This window comes from Piliocolobus tephrosceles, chromosome 2, assembly GCF_002776525.5.
Source record: "Piliocolobus tephrosceles isolate RC106 chromosome 2, ASM277652v3, whole genome shotgun sequence".
In the NCBI taxonomy this organism is placed as follows: Eukaryota; Metazoa; Chordata; class Mammalia; order Primates; family Cercopithecidae; genus Piliocolobus; species Piliocolobus tephrosceles.
In genome coordinates, this window is record NC_045435.1 from 166,285,266 (window position 1) to 166,302,432 (window position 17,167).

A 17,167-nucleotide genomic window follows, 5' to 3' on the forward strand; every position below is an offset into this window, starting at 1 on the left:
TTGCTTGAATACTCAGCATATCTTCCCATTTTTTTTCTTCCTAGTGGACCTGCCAATTTTGGAGAGAAGAGACACCTAACTCCTTCTATCCATCCAAATCCTTCAAGAAAACCTTTGCTCTGTGGTAGACACTGAGTCATCTAATCAGTTAGGAGATGGAATTCCCCTGGGAGTGTTTCTGTTCCACAGACCAACACAAATCTCAGTTATCCCCATCAGACTTTCTTATGTCATACCCCACGGTTGGGGGGAGACGTGTTCTTGTTCTCTCTCTCAGGACATGACCAAGGCAATATAGTTCTTTTTTTTTTTTTTTTTTTTTTTCTGCTGGCAGGTATCTGTGACCATAAGTAGATCCAGTCCAAGAATGCAGCCAATATACTGAGGAGGGTAGGACTAAGACACTGGCAGAAGACAGAGCCTAGGTGTTGAAGGACATCACAGAGCCACTAGATCAAGCAGCCTGCCCTAGAGCTACCCTAACTCTAAACTTCTTGCTGTGTGATATAATACGTTCTCTAATTTTTCCATTTTGAATCAAGTTTCTGGTTACTTGTAGCCAAATGCATTCTAATGATACCACATTCCTTTTCATAAACAATTCAACCTGAGTGACAGTCCTTGACTTTTAAGTTTTTAAACTCTGGTAAGATGCTCATGGCAATCTGATAACTGCGGGCTTTTTAAATGTGGATTTATTAACAAGCAACAAAGAAACATCAGAAGCCTAAACTCTGCCAATTTAAAATTAGGACTGATGTATGTGTTTTGGGATGAATGATCCAGAGTTCACTCTTTGAAACATCTAATTTTGGAGATTTTACCTCTTTTATGAATCTAGTCATTTAATAATCTTTTATTTCTTTAGTAAAACATTTTTGGGGTGCATATTGTGTACCAGACATTTACAGGTATAAAATAAGAATACAGGCCCAGTCTTACAGGAGCTCGTTTGTATAAGTGAAGATTCATGAGCAAAGAATTATAATACAACATGACATGTGCTATGACCGCTGGGAAGCACTCTGTGATACATGAGTACAGACAGGAGGTACTCTGAAGCCCTTTGAATTATGCAAAGCTTGAGACGAATCTTAAAAGGTTGCATAGATTTGTCCAGATGAGCTGAATCGGAATGAGTAGGGAACCAGTTTGCACGTGTGGGTAGCAGCACATAAGAGCAGAGACAGCTGAGAGTTCACTGGGATGCTCTCCCTGTGTGTAGACCAGGATCTATGCTCTCCCTGTGTGTAGACCAGAATCTATGCTCTCCCTGTGTGTAGAGTTGCTATTGGCAAGTGGCTGTTCAGCCAGGGGCTATGCTTCCGGATTGTCTTGCATCTGGATGGTTCTTACCAGTGGAAAAATGATGGGGTACTGTGTAAGAAATCACTAGTGATAACCTTACAAACACAATGCATATATACAGAAAGGCGTAAAAAATCTGGTACATTTAGGGAGTCACTAGTGATGTAAAAAAAATAGAGAGAAAGAGACACAGAGACTCTAGACCTAGACCGTAGGCAGAGCCAGGTCGTAAAGAGGCTCCTCTCTCCTGCTGAGAGGTTTTGATTTTTAACCCAATGGTAATGGAGAACTACTGAAAGATTTTAGGCAGGGGAGAGTAAAACAATCAGACTTTCATGCAACCACCAACACTTTGGCAACAATGTTGAGAACTAATCAGTGAGAGATGAAAATGCAAACAGATTTCTTTAAAGATTATTTTTATTTTATTATTCCTGCTTCAGTGCTTGGCTGACTCCTCTAGAGTAATTAGAAAAATTGTATCCTAATCTCTGGGAGCAAGAGAAAATAAGTGATAGATAATGTAACCCTTACTGAGTGCTTGATCCACCACAGCACAGTAGGCAACCTTCAATGCTCAGTGTTGAATGACGACAATAAAACTAGCCAGGAGCAAGAAGGGAAGATAGCTCATCTACACTCTACATGGCTTAGGGTGCTTGCATAAGAACATCATTTTTCCAACACACTTTGCCTAGAAAGGATTTAATTCCTAAAAGTTATTCAGCAAGTACCACAAATGACACCATTACTGCTCTTTCTACTTCTACAAAGAAGGGAAGCACAAGATACTATCCGCATGGGGCCTAAATGGAAAGAACCCATGTTAATGTCATTTGAAATTCCCAGTGGGTGAACCATTTTTTTTCTTTTTTACAAAATGCTTTCAGTGAAACAACAAGAAATAAATATGAAGTGTCCACTACTACTTCCCAAGCAGAGAAAGCAAGTCTTTGTCATAATAGTGACTGCCTGGTACCTAGAGTGGTTAAATTCATGCAAGACCTCCAAACCTAAATGGCCCTAACTATCCCTCTGCACCAGCTCTGGCCTCATCCTTCGAGAAGAAGCACATTGAAGTGAACGGAGGAAGCTGCTTGCCGCCATTGTGGCAGAGGTGACCAGATGTAATATTCATGAAAACAGTACCTCTCAGATAGATCTCCCACTCTGAGGAGGCAATTGGCCAGTGGTCTCAGCTTCTGTGCTCTGGAATCCATCACTACTTTCACACTGAGGTCAGACTCCCAGCCGATGACTGAACACAGCAGGGATACTAAGGCAGGGAGATGGGGACTCCTCTGAAGGGCAACCATGGCTCAGAGACCCATCATTAATCTTGCCAAACTTTTCTTAGAATTGCACCACAGCTTAAAGATTTCCTACCCAGCTTTCCTTCCTTTCCTCGCTTCACAGGATTGGGCCTGCATCAAAACCTGACGGCTGTCCTGGCATCCTCATGCTCCCTCCCCACATTCTCTAAAGGAATGAAAATCTTTTGTACAATGAATCTCTTTCCAGCATCTGCTTCTTGGAGGACCCAAATTAACACACTTGCCAAAAGGCTTCAGCCCTCCTTTTCCCCAGACCCCAAGGGTTGAGAAGAAACAACATCTTACCAAATGTTAAGAGCCAGTGGGAAAATCTCAGCCTCCTAGCACATCTGGTTAAAAAACCCATGCACTCATTTGTGCACCCTTGCTGCAGTAGCAGCAGCTGGAAAATCCTTATTTGTCAGAGGCTACTTACCCATAGAGCCTCATAATGCTTTTTATAGCGAAACATCTACTCAGTGTTTTGCCATGTGCTGACAGAAATATGGAGTGTTGAATTAATGTACACTGACACAATATTGTATATGAGTAGGTGACAGATAAAGTAGGACTGCTAGTAGAAAGAAAATGTTCATGAGAGTGGGTTGTTTTTATACCACACAAAGATACAAGATTAAGAAAGCAGAAATCATTTGTTCACAGAAGTAAAGAGGAGACTGGCTGCCACGGCTTATGAACAGTACAAAAGCACCACTCTTGTTGGTAAACCATGAAACCAGGCCCCTTCTTGCTGGAGGAGAAAAGAAGCCAGCCTGCCCCTGCAAAGGGATACCCACCCAGTCCATGTGCAAACAGCCCTGGCCCCAGGTTGCAGGTCCCACATACACAACACTTCTCTGAGATCTGTCCCCTGGCCAGTTGGTGGCATCTCCTTCTCTAGGAAGGAACTCTAGTCTAGATGCATCCCCTGCTCCTTCAAGTCTGGGCGTCTGGATACCTAGGGTGACAGCAGGGTGTACCTGTGCTTTCGTGAACCCTGACTTCTCTCCACAGCATACAAGTCCCACAGAAAGCATGGACGATAGACTTCATTCCTAAAGCACTCACTATCCTAAAATGTCCCTTTTAAGTCCTACCTGTGGGCACCAGAACCCTGATAAAGTCTGTGCTCATTGCACTCCTTCATCTTTGCATTCTGACAGCATTTATTGTTTGAACCACACACTTTAGAGGCCAGCTTTATAAAGGCATATTATTCAGTGCCGCTTTACAGATCTTGGCTTTTTCTCCCCAACTAGATGATGAGACTGTTAAAGGTAGAGGCTCTGTGCTACTCTTCATCTTTTTTCCTCTAGAAAAGCCAAGCACTTTGGGCAGAATTGTAGCCCAACTTTTTCCAAGTCCACAAGCTCCCCTGGAGTCAAGAAGAAAAGGATCCTCCGAGTTTATGTAGTCAGTCAGTTACCAACATTTTGAGTGTCACAAAGAAGGAACATCACACCAAATGCTGTGATGTCCCTGTCCTTGCAGAGTGTTCAACATAACTCTTATATAGCACATGCATGGCATACAGTTGATAGCATGATGTTTGAGAGAGAAGAAAGAAGAGAGGGGACAGAAGGAGGAAACAGCCTCAGGAGTACTCAAACCAAGAAACATTAGAAAGATGAGACTTATCTTCCTGAACTGACTCTCATTTTATTATCCACATTGAAAATAAGAGAAAAACACCAGTCCCTTACTCTATGACTCCCTTATTACCTATTCAGGCTGCAGACACCCAAGACATTGCTCTAGGGCTTGTAGAAGTTATTATAAAAATGAATGAAATATGATTTTGTCCTTAAATATTAAAATATCTTAACCTACCAGCCCCTTCCCTTCTGCCAAATCCTGCCATCCTAATTTCTGGTAAGAATAAGGTATAACAAGTATTTACTAAATTTTTTATATGAAGTCTGCATTTCATAACCAATTTCCCTTGCATCTTATTGATGGTCATTCTACATGATGCTGAAGCATTTTCTTAAAGTGGCTTTTCTTAGAGAAATAAAAGATAGGGACTTACTTTTTTAAAAAGCTTAAAGCAGATTTCAGAATGCTTTTTAAAACGCAAAAGTGTTTTAAGGGGATTTTAATCTCTTTGGCTGTGTTCGGCACTATAATTGTGTCCAGACACCATCACAGAGTTCCCCGCTGCTTGGCACAACTCTGGCCGGATCACTTTAGACTCCATTCCTATAGCAGTAGAGCTTCCCCAGAGTTGCACAATGCAACAAGCACAACTGTATACATGTGCCTAATTAGACTGTTACAAAGGTCTATGTTTAAGTGCTACATGATGTTGGAAGAATTTAGGAGTCTAAAGCAAATGCAGTTAACACATAAAGATTGTAGGAGAACTGAGTTTTGCAGTTCTTTCACTCTCACTGCATTGAGTGGCTACCAAGAATAATCTAGATTAATGAGGCATTGCCAGTTCCCTAAAATAAGAAGATATAACCTCAAACTACATAATATTATATAACGTCATATTTCAGCCTGGTAAGTGCATCAGGTCCTATTGACTGCCAGCCCAATGTCTATCCTTGTTTACCCCACAAAGTCCTGGTTTATTTGCTGTCCACCCCTCCACACATAGCCATATGCTTTGGGGAAGTTGAACTCACTCCAGCTCCAGGGATGTTCTCACTCTCCCTGCTGATAACTGGTTCTGGAATGGGTATGTGACCCTATTCCTGTCAATAAGAAGTGAAGGGAATTTGCTAGGGAGCTTCTTAGAAAGGGTTTCACATCCTACAAGAGAGACAAAGAAGAGATGAGCTCTCTTCTTTTCCAGTATATTACTGGGCCCGGATAGGACACCAGGCACTGCTGTAGCCACTTCACTGACAGCCTGATGTTGAAGTCAGCACTGAAGGTAGAAGAACAGAGAAAAGGAAAGAACCTGGGTTTTTGATGACAAAAGTAGGTGCTGAATCAAATAGCTTTGAAGACTACTTTTCTCTGGACTTCCAGTTATGGGAGATAATAAATGTCTTTATTGCTTAATTCTATTTCTCTCAGGTTTCTGTTACTTGAAACTGAATGCATCTTAACAGATAGAAAAGCCATTGGTTTTCCTCTCACAAAGCAATGTACAAAGTTTTAAGGGACCCTAAAGAAAAGACCAACTAACCCCACCCACTACAGTATTGGAAAAACTTAATAGAAGAGGTTCTCAAGGATGTGTAAGACTTCACCAAGTAGAGAAGAGGGTATGACATTTTAGGGAGAGGTATACAGAAATCAAGGAGCCCAGTGTCAATGATGCATATCAAGCAGTTTGGGATGGGCACTTAGGGCAGTGCAGGCAAAGGGCCTTGGCACAACAGAGGACTGCCAAGTGTTCAGGAGGGAGAGGTGGTTAGCAAGGTGGTCTTGAAGAAAAACCAAGTGAGTTCCTTGTTGGGAGGCAGATTTGCTCTGTTTTAGAGCAGAGGAAACAGCATTTAGAGATAATTATTTGAAGACAGAAAAGAGAAGTGAGGGACAGAGAAGACACGGAGAGGAAGTTAACATTATATTTAGTTTATATTTACATAAGGGACAATTTCTGAGTGGAGGAATTTCAAGATGAAAGGAATAACGCTCAAGGAGGAATGCTCTCTACTATCATTAGAACTTTGTACAATGCAAGACTTTAAGGCAGGGAATCTGTGACATTATTATTTCAGTCACTCAGATTAAAAAATTATGAACTAGGAATTCAAATGTGAGCATAAAGAAGAAGGAAATAGTCTGAAAAATAATCTAAGGAAACAAAATCAGTGAACAACATTTAACTGTAAGATAGTATTCACAAAGATCATATTTTAACTGCGTCTACAAAATTTTTAACTTTTTATTTGATGGTTATCCCTTCCCATTTTAGAAAAGTCTTTTAGAACACGAATTTAGAGATATAATGTGGTTTTGAACTTCAAATACCTAAATGCATTTCCTAATGTTTTCCTTTTTAGCAATTCAGTTTTGCTCTGAGATTAGTCAGGGATGGAATAAAAAGTAACAACATATAATGTAGTAACAACATATAATGTAGTAACAACATATAATGCCTTCTGCTTTTGGTGGGGGAGTTCGTTCTTTCTCTGTTCTCCCACCAACCTTTTAAATTCAAAAAACTAAGGAAAGTATAGGTCTTGCTAAAAAGTCACAATTTATTGCTCTGTGCTAGCTCACCATCAACTTGTTTTGGTGAAGAGTCCCAGAATGATTTCAGAACAGATCTGGGGCACCTGCCAATTAAGAGAACCTTATTACATTCCAAAGTAGAAAGTAGTCCATGAAGCTAGTTCACCTTGTGATGCCTTGTTCAAAGTTTCCCTCTTCTCACAGGATAGTCACATGAAAACTGCCAGAAAGTTCCAACCATCAGATCCTCCATCAGAGTGGGGTGTCTAATGTCCACAATCCATCCTTGATTCACAACAAACAACACACACGTACACATCATAAGCACATGCAATGCACACATATATAACACATATGTACACACACATGCACATACATAGACACAACACACATGCACATACATAGACACAACACACATGCAAGCACATACAAACACACATACACATATACACAATGTACACACTTCACAAAACTCTGGGATTTCTAACAGTATAATAGATAACTTTTCTTTAGAACCTATCTCAGCCATCAGCTTATGTATAGCTAACACCCTTCCTTGCAATCATCTTAGGAAGTTGACAGAAGAAACGTAGAGATAGAGATGTCAACTAGATATATACTGAATAAACAAATGGTTTCTTACTTTGTAATGTTCATACAACACAGTTTATTTCTTTCTCAAACCAGAGGTGGAGACATTACAAAGTGTTATAGACAGTGAAAGAAAGACTCTTTAGTAAAGGGAGATGGTCTTCCAACCCTCCCCCTTTCACCATAGGAGAGTAATGGGATAAGAAAGAAAGAAGAGAAAACAGAGGAAATGCAACATTTCAATTTTATTTTCCTAGCAAAGTAGTTCTCAAGCTTCACTGCATCAGAACCTCCTGGAAAGTTTGTTAAAACACAGTTTGCTGGATAGTACCCCAGAGTTTCTGATTCCCTACGTCTGGGCTGGGAACGGCATATTTGCATTTCTAACAAGTTCTCCGGTGCTGCTGATGGTGCTGGATAGGAAACACACTGAGAAGCATTGTCCTTTGAGACAATAGTTCCTACCAACATGAGTCCTCACAGTCCTGAAATTCCATCAAAATTCATACCATCTTGGGCTTATGCACACAGGTTTCAGAGCTTGGAAAACCCAGAAGCATAGTTAATAGTTCTACCTTCAGTCTCTTCCAAAAATTAAATTCAGTTTAACTGACATATGATGAAAGCCTGTTTTGCATGATTTGTATACATTCACAGTCCCTTCTCAAACTATTTATAGTACCTGTCGTACCCACTGCTTCAGCCATAGGCATTTAAAACCAGAAAGAACATGAACTTGCAACATGACTATCCCTCAAGCTGGGACGATGTTTCCAGGTAGGCTGGAATATTTCAACTCCAGCTACTTAATATGGATGTATTTTCACAGTATTGCTCCCATTCTGTTTCTCACAGTGGGCTTTTCGCTATAGACAGTGGAACATTTCTGAGGCTTCCAGGTAGAGGAGAAACTTAACTACCTTTGCCCTGAATCATTCCCTACCCTGACTTCATGGGACAGTTACACATCAAGAGCAGACTTGGACGAGAGAACGACTGCAGCCAGAATTTGAGAGTGCTCGCTTTCAAAAGAGTGTTCTTGCCAACTATTCTGGGCAGAGTTGGTTAAGTCATAAGTTTTCTGAGTTTCTGTTTCCTTATATGCAAACTAAAGATGATCTTGCCTGGTCAGCATGGTTGTTGTAAGGATTAGTGATAATGCATATAGTTACATATCTCAATCTCTATCTCTCTTCCATAAACTTCCTAAGGTACCATCATCTGGCACAGAGCAGTTAATTAAAAAACAGCAATTATTCTAGGACTACATAAGCGATAGAGGTGAAAGAATAGAGGTTATATGTTCTGAATTTGAAGTACAGGCCTGTTGATTATCAGCAAGTTATTTTCTGTCTCTCAGTGTTGGTTTCCTCATCTGTAACATGAAAATGATAACACTCCCTCCTACACACACACACACACACACAAACACACACACATTTTAGATAGCAGATGACCACATGAAGCCAAACTGCTAAAGTTTGAGACCTAGCCCTGGCATTCAGTAGATGTGCAACTTTGGGCAAGTTACTTAATGTTTTAGTACCTCAGTTTTCCTACCTAAAAAACGGTTGTTGTGAGGATTAAATGAGTTAATATATGTAAAGTGCTTATAATAGCATAGTTTATATCAGGAATGCTATTTGTGTTAGCTATTTTTATTTTCGTATATCAACTTTTTGACATAATAGATGTTGTTAACAAACATCTATTTTAGATGTTTAGCAAACATTAGCTCTCCATATCCCCACTTTGTTAAGTATATAACATTAATTCAATTTAGATTACCTACAATATCTACATAAATAATTTGAATCATAAATCTATTTTCTTGATATGCACATTCATTAGCCTTTCAAACACTGAGGGGGGAACCTTCGAGGCACCACAGTAGTTCACAGTAAAGTTTAATCTATAGCTTCTTTGAGATTCAGAATATATAGTTTAGTCATTTATTTAGTTTATTTATTCAAAATATAGAGGCTATTATTTATTTATTTATTTTTGATACAGAGTCTTCCTCTGTCACCTAGGTTGGAGTGCAACGGTGCAAGCTCAGCTCACTGCAACCTCCGCATCCTGAGTTCAAGCAGTTCTCCTGCCTCAGCTTCCCAAGTAGCTCAGATTACAGGCGCCCACCACCATGCCTGGTTAATTTTTGTATTTTTTGGTAGAGACAGAGTTTCACCATGTTGGTCAGGCTGCTCTCGAACTCCTGACCTCAGGTGATCCACCTGCCTCAGTCTCCCAAAGTGCTGGGATTACAGGAGTGAGCCACAGCACCTGACCTGGCTATTTTCTTAAAATCAACTTTTAAAAACATACAGAGTGCAGGCCAGGCGCCGTGGCTCACGCCTGTAATCCCAGCACTTTGGGAGGCCAAAGCAGACGAATCATGAGGTCAGGAGATAGAGACCATCCTGGCTAACGCGGTGAAATCCATCTCTACTAAAAATACAAAAAATTAGCAAAATTAGCTGGGCGTGGTGGCAGGCGCCTGTAGTCCCAGCTATTCAGGAGGCTGAGGCAGGAGAATGGCTTGAACCTGGGAGGCGGAGCTGGCAGTGAGCCGAGATCCTGCCACTGCACTCCAGCCTGGGCGACAGAGTGAGAATCCGTCTCAAAAATAAATAAATAAATAAATAAATAAACAAACAAACAAACATACAGACTGCAGTATGCTTTTCATTCTTCCATTATTTTACCTTTCTCTGGCAAATGTATCAACACAAGGAAAACATTGCACAAATCTCTGAAGTTCCTTAAAAATCAAGTTTTTTACACCAAAAGGGAGAAGAAGTTTGGCATGCTGGGCTCCTAATCCTGATTACCTTTCTTGCAGAGCCCTTCAAATTAAACCAGAGCTACTCTTGTTTCCATAAAAAATGCATCTGCAAACTGTGGAATACATAGCCAGTCCTCACTATTCTGGTGGTTTAACTTGTTCTCCTCACCTTTCTGACAGGAACTCAACAGAATTTACTGAGCACTGCTTGCAAAATCAGAGCAGAAGCAGGAAGTACTAACAGTGCTGAAATAACACTAACTAAAATCCTGTCTGAGAGAAAGGACTGGATATCATTATAGGCTGCCATGTTCTGGAAGGAAAGCTTCTCGTTTGGGCTGCAGTGGTGGAAAGATACCTGATGGTTGAACTCAGTCTTGGCCTGAATTTTGAAGGACTTTTGCAGCTGGAAGGGAGATGTATGATATCTGTTCCTTTCTTCCCCATTTTACAGATGAGAAAAATAAGGCCAGATGTTACATCATTTGCCCAAAATAATGCATCTAGCTATTGAAAATAAAAAAATCATCAAGATTGAGAAACTTAAACCTCCAGGGTAACACATCAATGTTTTCTCTATAAAACATGCCACCGTGGAATAAGTAGAGCCTTGGAAGGACCTTCAGCCAGCGGGAAGGGGGTGAAATAGCAGGAAGCATCTCCCATAGGCCTGGCATCAAGGAGGCTGGGCTGTCCTGGAAGAGGGTAAAATGGATCAGGAGGGTGTAGCCACACATGTCCAACAACCCAATTTAATCCTGAAGAACCTGCAGGGAGTGCTAGGAAGAAATTAATGCCTGCAGAAGATTTTTCAGAGAAGATAATTTTTCAAACCTTGATGACTCACTATGTAATTGTATTTTCGTTAAATCTTGAAAAACTTTCTGTTGAGTGAATTAAATTGATCCTATTTAACTCTTAAGCACATTCCTAAAGAATCAGAAAACGCTTTAATATGGAATAGTTTAATGAATTCAAAATGTAAACTTTGTGCCTTGAAATTTGTTATTTGCCCACTAAACAGTGGTCACAATTTTTACATGAATTCAGAGACTAACTTCTATGGGAAGGCCAGGAAATCAAAGGCAGAAATCTAAGAGGTTTAAATTGCTCCGTCCCTAAGCTCAGATCCCAGACCTCAAATGCACAGGATTATAAATGTCCTGTAAAGTATGGCAGCCCCCAGTGATATATAATGGAATTCTTAATGCTATCAGGGAGCAAGGAGCAAATTTCTTTTAAGAGCACTGAACAGGGGATATAGGCCCTAAGTGAGCGGTACTAAGTGCACCAGCTGCTGTCAATCAATATTTTAACCACTAATTGTCATTTATGCTTTCAGTCCAATGTAAATTAATATCATTATGGCTTATATTTTAAACTAGTTATGGATTCTAATCCTTCAATTTTGAAATGAGAACCATCGAATATCATAATAGATTACCCATTACTGTTCCTGGTCAAGCAAAAATATGGTTATAAAGCTGCCACTAATTTTTTATAAGCTTCCTATGACTCTTAATAACAAGAAAAAAATATTTTTTATATAATGGATTATTTATACTATTTGGAGTACCATATGTATCTCTGATTGACACAGAGTCTAGCCAAATGCCACACAATTTTTCTTGGTCTCTACAACTCTTCATATATTTTAAGGTTAACAACTTGAAAATTATTTCTAACAATAAATATATAAGAACATTAAACATTCTGGCTTGATAACTTTTCTCTGCATTTTTTAAACTGCTCACTTTCTAAGCCCCTGGTATCTAGAATTTTTAAATTGGACTCTCAGGGACGTTGATAAAATAGACTCAACATCTATTGAGTCTTCTAAAGAACATTTGACACATGTCAAAGGAATACTGGCAGAAATGCAGATGACAGAATAGACTGAAGTATTATAGGAAATTTGATGCTGGGGAAAAACATTTATCATTCTCGATACAGGACAAGTGATACATTATACAAATAGTGAGAGCAAGAGCAGTACTCGGTGGAGTAGGGGAGTTGCTAGCCAAATTCATTGATAAGCATTATGTTCAGGTCCACTAAATCTTACACCATGTTTCATTACAAGCATAACAAGCACATGTGTGTGTAGCATGGAGATGACTGTTACAGTCTACTCTCAAATGTTCACATCCTAAAGAATAAGAAATTTTAAAAGTTTTTCCTTCCTTTCTTCTTTTCTTTTTTGTTTCTTTCTCCCTTCCCTTCCCTTCCCTCCCTTCCCTTTCTTTCCTTCCTTCCTTCTTTCTTTCTCTCTTTATCTCTTTCTTTCTTTCCACATGGTCTCACTGTGTTACCTAGGCTCAAGTGAAGGCTGGAGTGAAGTAGCACATTCATAGCTCAAAAAGCTTAAGTTTTAAACATAGTTTTGTTTCTTTTCTTCCCCATTGGTTATCAGCATGTTCCCTGCTCTTGCAAAAGCTATGAGTTTAATCCTCTAATGGAAAAGGGAATTTGTACAGTGTGGGATGCTGAAAATTCACTCTTTTAGACCTCCTGGAAAAGAGAATCTGGCTAATCCTCAAAGCTTAACCATATGAGGATGCATCCAGATCCCAGAGACACATTCTTTCTCCAGGAAAATTATTGCAATAATTTACTTATTTTTAAATATCTTAGCATCTCTTAGTAAAGATATGGAGGTTGAATGCCACCTCAACAGCTAACTGTTTGGACCAACGGAGGCAGGATGGTGCACTTCCGGGTTATTCTTCACCACCAACTCTTCCCATGTGTGCGAGAATGCAGCTGACGCCCGGGAAGGTGCAGATTAATCAGGCATGCACCAGGTGATGTCAATCCGAGGAGACCAAGATTTACCTGGTGGCACCTGCGGAGCGGCCCCCCTCCCCCGACATGCCCGTGCCCCGCCTATTGCCCTTCCACTCCTAGAAAAGTCGCTCCCAGCAGATGCGCCGGGGGCGGGCTTTCTCAGCCCCCACTCTTGTCAGGACTGTATTAGAAACCCACCCCCTTCCCCCAGCTCCGGTCCCTGAAGCTAGATGACCAAAGAATAAATTTGCAGTTTTGCTTTTAGCCTTGCCTACTCGCTGGTTCTTTTGTGCCCACTCTGGTGGTCTTAGAAAAACAAATCACTAACTACATGAGTTTCATCTCTCTAAGTCTTCATTTCTTTGTCTGCAAAATGAGAATGCTGGATTTATGATCTTTGAATTGATATGATTTAGGATCTTTAGCTCCTTCCCCATCTATGAATTCCAAGTTCACTTATAACTGTTGGACAATTAATTCACTTGGCATCTCCTTTCCCCATCATTAAAAGTGTTTACTAGAGTATCCCATCCTGTTCTTCTGGTGCAGTTTCAGACGATTTTATTACATTACTGACAGAAAGTTCCTAATAAGCATTTAAGATATAACATTTAGGACATCCCTGAAGAAGAAATGTGACAAGTCATGAATGCCACCCATATGGAGTAGTTTCAGAAAACACAGGGAGAGTTCTTTCAGGTGAACGTGAACCTTAGTAAGACACACAGAGGAGTGAAGGCACATGGACCAGCCATGAGTGGCTATTCAGTTTTGGAAAGTCCCTTCACTTCTCTGGGATTCAGCTTCTTTCTCTGTAAAATAAAGGGGACAGAGAAGATAACCTCTAAAATTCTGTGACATCCTAACAATTATGATTCTATGCCAAGAAAAAGTTAAACATCACTAAAATATGTCTTTTCATTGATTTATATAGTTCAAGATAACTGAAAGATACTCAAAATTTCTAATAATAGAATACATATACATATGCATATCTTCATAATTTTTATAATCCTTTTACATTGCACTGGTTCAGAATTTGCTTTCAATAACTTTTACATTTAAAAACTCATGAAAGAAGAATAGGAATCAGAGAACCCAGCTTAATTCCACTCATAAACTTTAAGCCTTATCTGCCTTAAGAAAAGCAATTTAGAGAAATGCTACGTCAACAGCAGTGGTCAATGAACTATTATTTTATGATTTCAAGCACAATTTAAAAATATTTCAGAGTTTTTCAGGATTAAAGGTAATCTGGAATTTTTCAGGTTCAGAAATAAGAGTTACTGTTTGTATTGTGAATGCAAAATATGTCTGAATTTTAGTAGGTTATCAAAACTTTTACAAAACAATATCCCCACCATTGAACTTGGTACTTGAGTCATAGTTCAATCAAATTCAGGGATGTGAAGAAATCTTTCCCCCTAATAAAGGTTGGCAATCTATTACATCTGGGTAGTTTTGCTAAAGCTCATATGTCCCTTTAATATGATATCAAGAATTATATTGTTTCTGGCTTCTCAGATTCTATTCCATATCCTTGCAGATTACTTATTAGTCAAGTCAAGAGAAAAATTCTGTTCACGATGGAGATAGGCAAATGACAGGAACCTAGGGCTTCATATCTGATGGCATCACTTCCTTTTTGTTTGCTGTTTCTCTCCCACCTGATTGTGACTTTTTTTCTCTTAAATGAGAGTTTTCTTGTATCCGTTAAGACGCTCAATACTGGCTGGGAATGGTGGCTCATGCCCGTAATGCCAGCATTTTGGGAAGCCAAGGTCAGAAGATCTCTTTAGGCCAGGAGTTGGAGACCAGCCTGGGCAACATAGTGAGACTAAATTTTAAAAAATAAATAAAACAATACAGCAAAAAATTTTTAAAAGACCCTCAATACCAAGGAATTTAACTCTGTGCTCTGAATGGATCAGCATATCAGCCTCCTGAGCCTGAAACTTCCACCTTATAGCTCAAGTATCTCACAGTGGGATCCACTTAAGGCTTAGGATTCCTTATGTTCTCAAATCATGACTACACACTGTTAATATCAGGACATCACAGGATTAGCTTATATAATGTGCATTGATCTTGTACCCTGAATCTCAGGCTTAGGAAAGGGTTTCAGGATTTCCAAAATTGTTATAAATTATAGCAATGCCTTGCCTGTTGCCGTTGTGTTCAAACTTCCTATCCATTGTCAGGCTGAGATAAGAGCAGCGAAGTCAACTATTTCATCAGTAACACCAGTTTATTAATGAAAACTGTTGTCTTTCATTTTACTTTAAAAGATGAGAGTACAAACTAGATAATCTCTGTCAGACTTTATTAAACTTTCTGAAAGGAATAATATGGTAAGTTGCCCAGAAAGAGCAATACTGTAGGTGTTAAATATTTTTCCACACCTTGGCCTCCAATAAATAAATGAGAGATACATAACAAATAACACTAACAATGATAATCATAAATTAGAACATCTGAAATCAGGCTAAGAAGTAAAAAGTACTGCATAAAGAAACTCTCGTTTCTTTATAACTTTTTATTACAAGAAAATTAGATGTTGTTCATATAAATAAAAAGGACTTGGACACAATATTCTCATAAGAGGGGTGGGGTTTGTTTCTGCAAGTTTTCTTTTTGAAATTAGTTGATATAAGAGGATTTACTCCAGACATTTTGAAGTGATGTTTTTTCTAGAACTTTGTAAGTTCATCAGTGCAGCCAGTGAGAGAAGGCTGCTCTTTGTGACTGCAGAGCCATCACTTCCCAACATCATTACAAAAACAAACAGCTCGCCCTGGATTCCCCACTTGACAATGGACCCGCATCTGTCAACAGACCTGCATTATGTGCCGTGTGAGAACATGACTATGACATTTGCTCTCGTGACATGGCAAATTTCGGCGGCTTGTCTGGAAAGAGATTAGTAATCATCACGCTGCGGCACCTTTCATCAAGCTAATGACATTTCAATCAGCACATTTTCTCCAGTTTCGGTACTTTGCTATCTGAGCACAAGTCTCTAATTACGCTCAAGCAACAAGTTTCACATCAGTCTCCCAATTTATGCACTCACCGTACACCATTGCTCCTCCAGTTTCATGCAAGAAGCGGAATCGATGATTTTTAAATAACCAGATTGTCAAAATGGTAAGGATGAGCAAAAAATTGAAGACAAGCAGCTCCACCGCTCCCTGATGTTGAAACTGATACTCATCTTTTTCTGACATAATCCTTGACTGTCTCTCCGTTCTCCAGTCTTCTTGGGATTCCTTAGATAAAAACCTGGATAAGGGCTATTTTATCAAGATTTGCCTAAGACAGTCTGACTGCCTGAGAATTTCAGAAGAAACACTGCCACTTTAGCTGCTACTTCACAAGCATTCTGCCCTGGCTTAGTATTCAGATGGCTTCTAGTTACAACTTCCTGTTTCTCTCTTAAAGCAGCCCTGTCTCTTTTCAAATTCCAGAATGTGTGGTTTCATCACTGACTCTTAATGTCTTTAAATGATTCATCTCATGAAAATATCTTTCATACTGGACAAATCTGCAAGCAATGATTCGAAGATCTTGAATCATGGTCTTCTTGTTCCAAACAAGTCTTCTTAAGCTGCATAAATATGAACTGTAGATTAATAATAAAAAAGGTAGCCTTACACAAGCAACGTTTTCTAAGTTCCAAAAGCCAATTCCTGATTCAACTTCACCTAAATGTAAGATCTTTCCTCTCTAACCAAAACCTGCCAAAGTGATGGGGATTGATAGCACAGTTATCAATCAGCCTCTGTGCTCTAAATGGATCAGCATATTAGCCTCCTGAAAAGATATTATACTGCTTAGCCTGAAACTTCCGCCTCATAGCTCAAGTATCTCACAATGGGATTCACTTAAGGCATAGAGTTTCTTATGCTCTCAAATCATGACTATACATTGTTTAAGCAAATCTAAAGTGATTTCACAGGATTTTTAAAAATTGTTGTTGTTGTTGAGAAGCAAGAAAAGAATTAGTATATGACTCTGTTTGGCTTTATATAACTGATAGCTGCAGAGCAGCATTTAAACTCTAAATCAATTGTTTTTCTTTTAACAAGAGAAAACAGTGAAAGCAAAAGACAAATAAAATTTCATCTCCATCTGTACAATTGTACTGTTTGGATATGTTGAGACAAAAAGGAAAAAAACAAAACACATAACTTTGAAAGAGAAACTCACATAGCCATCCTCAGCAATGCCGCATGCATGGATTTCTGTT

General features: G+C 39.3%; 1 protein-coding gene across 1 annotated transcript in view; it reads right to left on the bottom strand.

The window, feature by feature from the left end:
• SLC9A9 (solute carrier family 9 member A9) overlaps positions 1-16,375 on the bottom strand; it is a 595,600-nt gene extending 579,225 nt beyond the window's left edge. Inside the window, exon 1 of the mRNA XM_023215367.2 lies at positions 15,992-16,375. Within this exon, the coding sequence (XP_023071135.1) occupies positions 15,992-16,145 (154 nt within the window). The 5' untranslated portion in view covers positions 16,146-16,375. The remainder of the gene's footprint in view (positions 1-15,991) is intronic.
• Between the last annotated feature and the right edge of the window lie 792 nt (positions 16,376-17,167).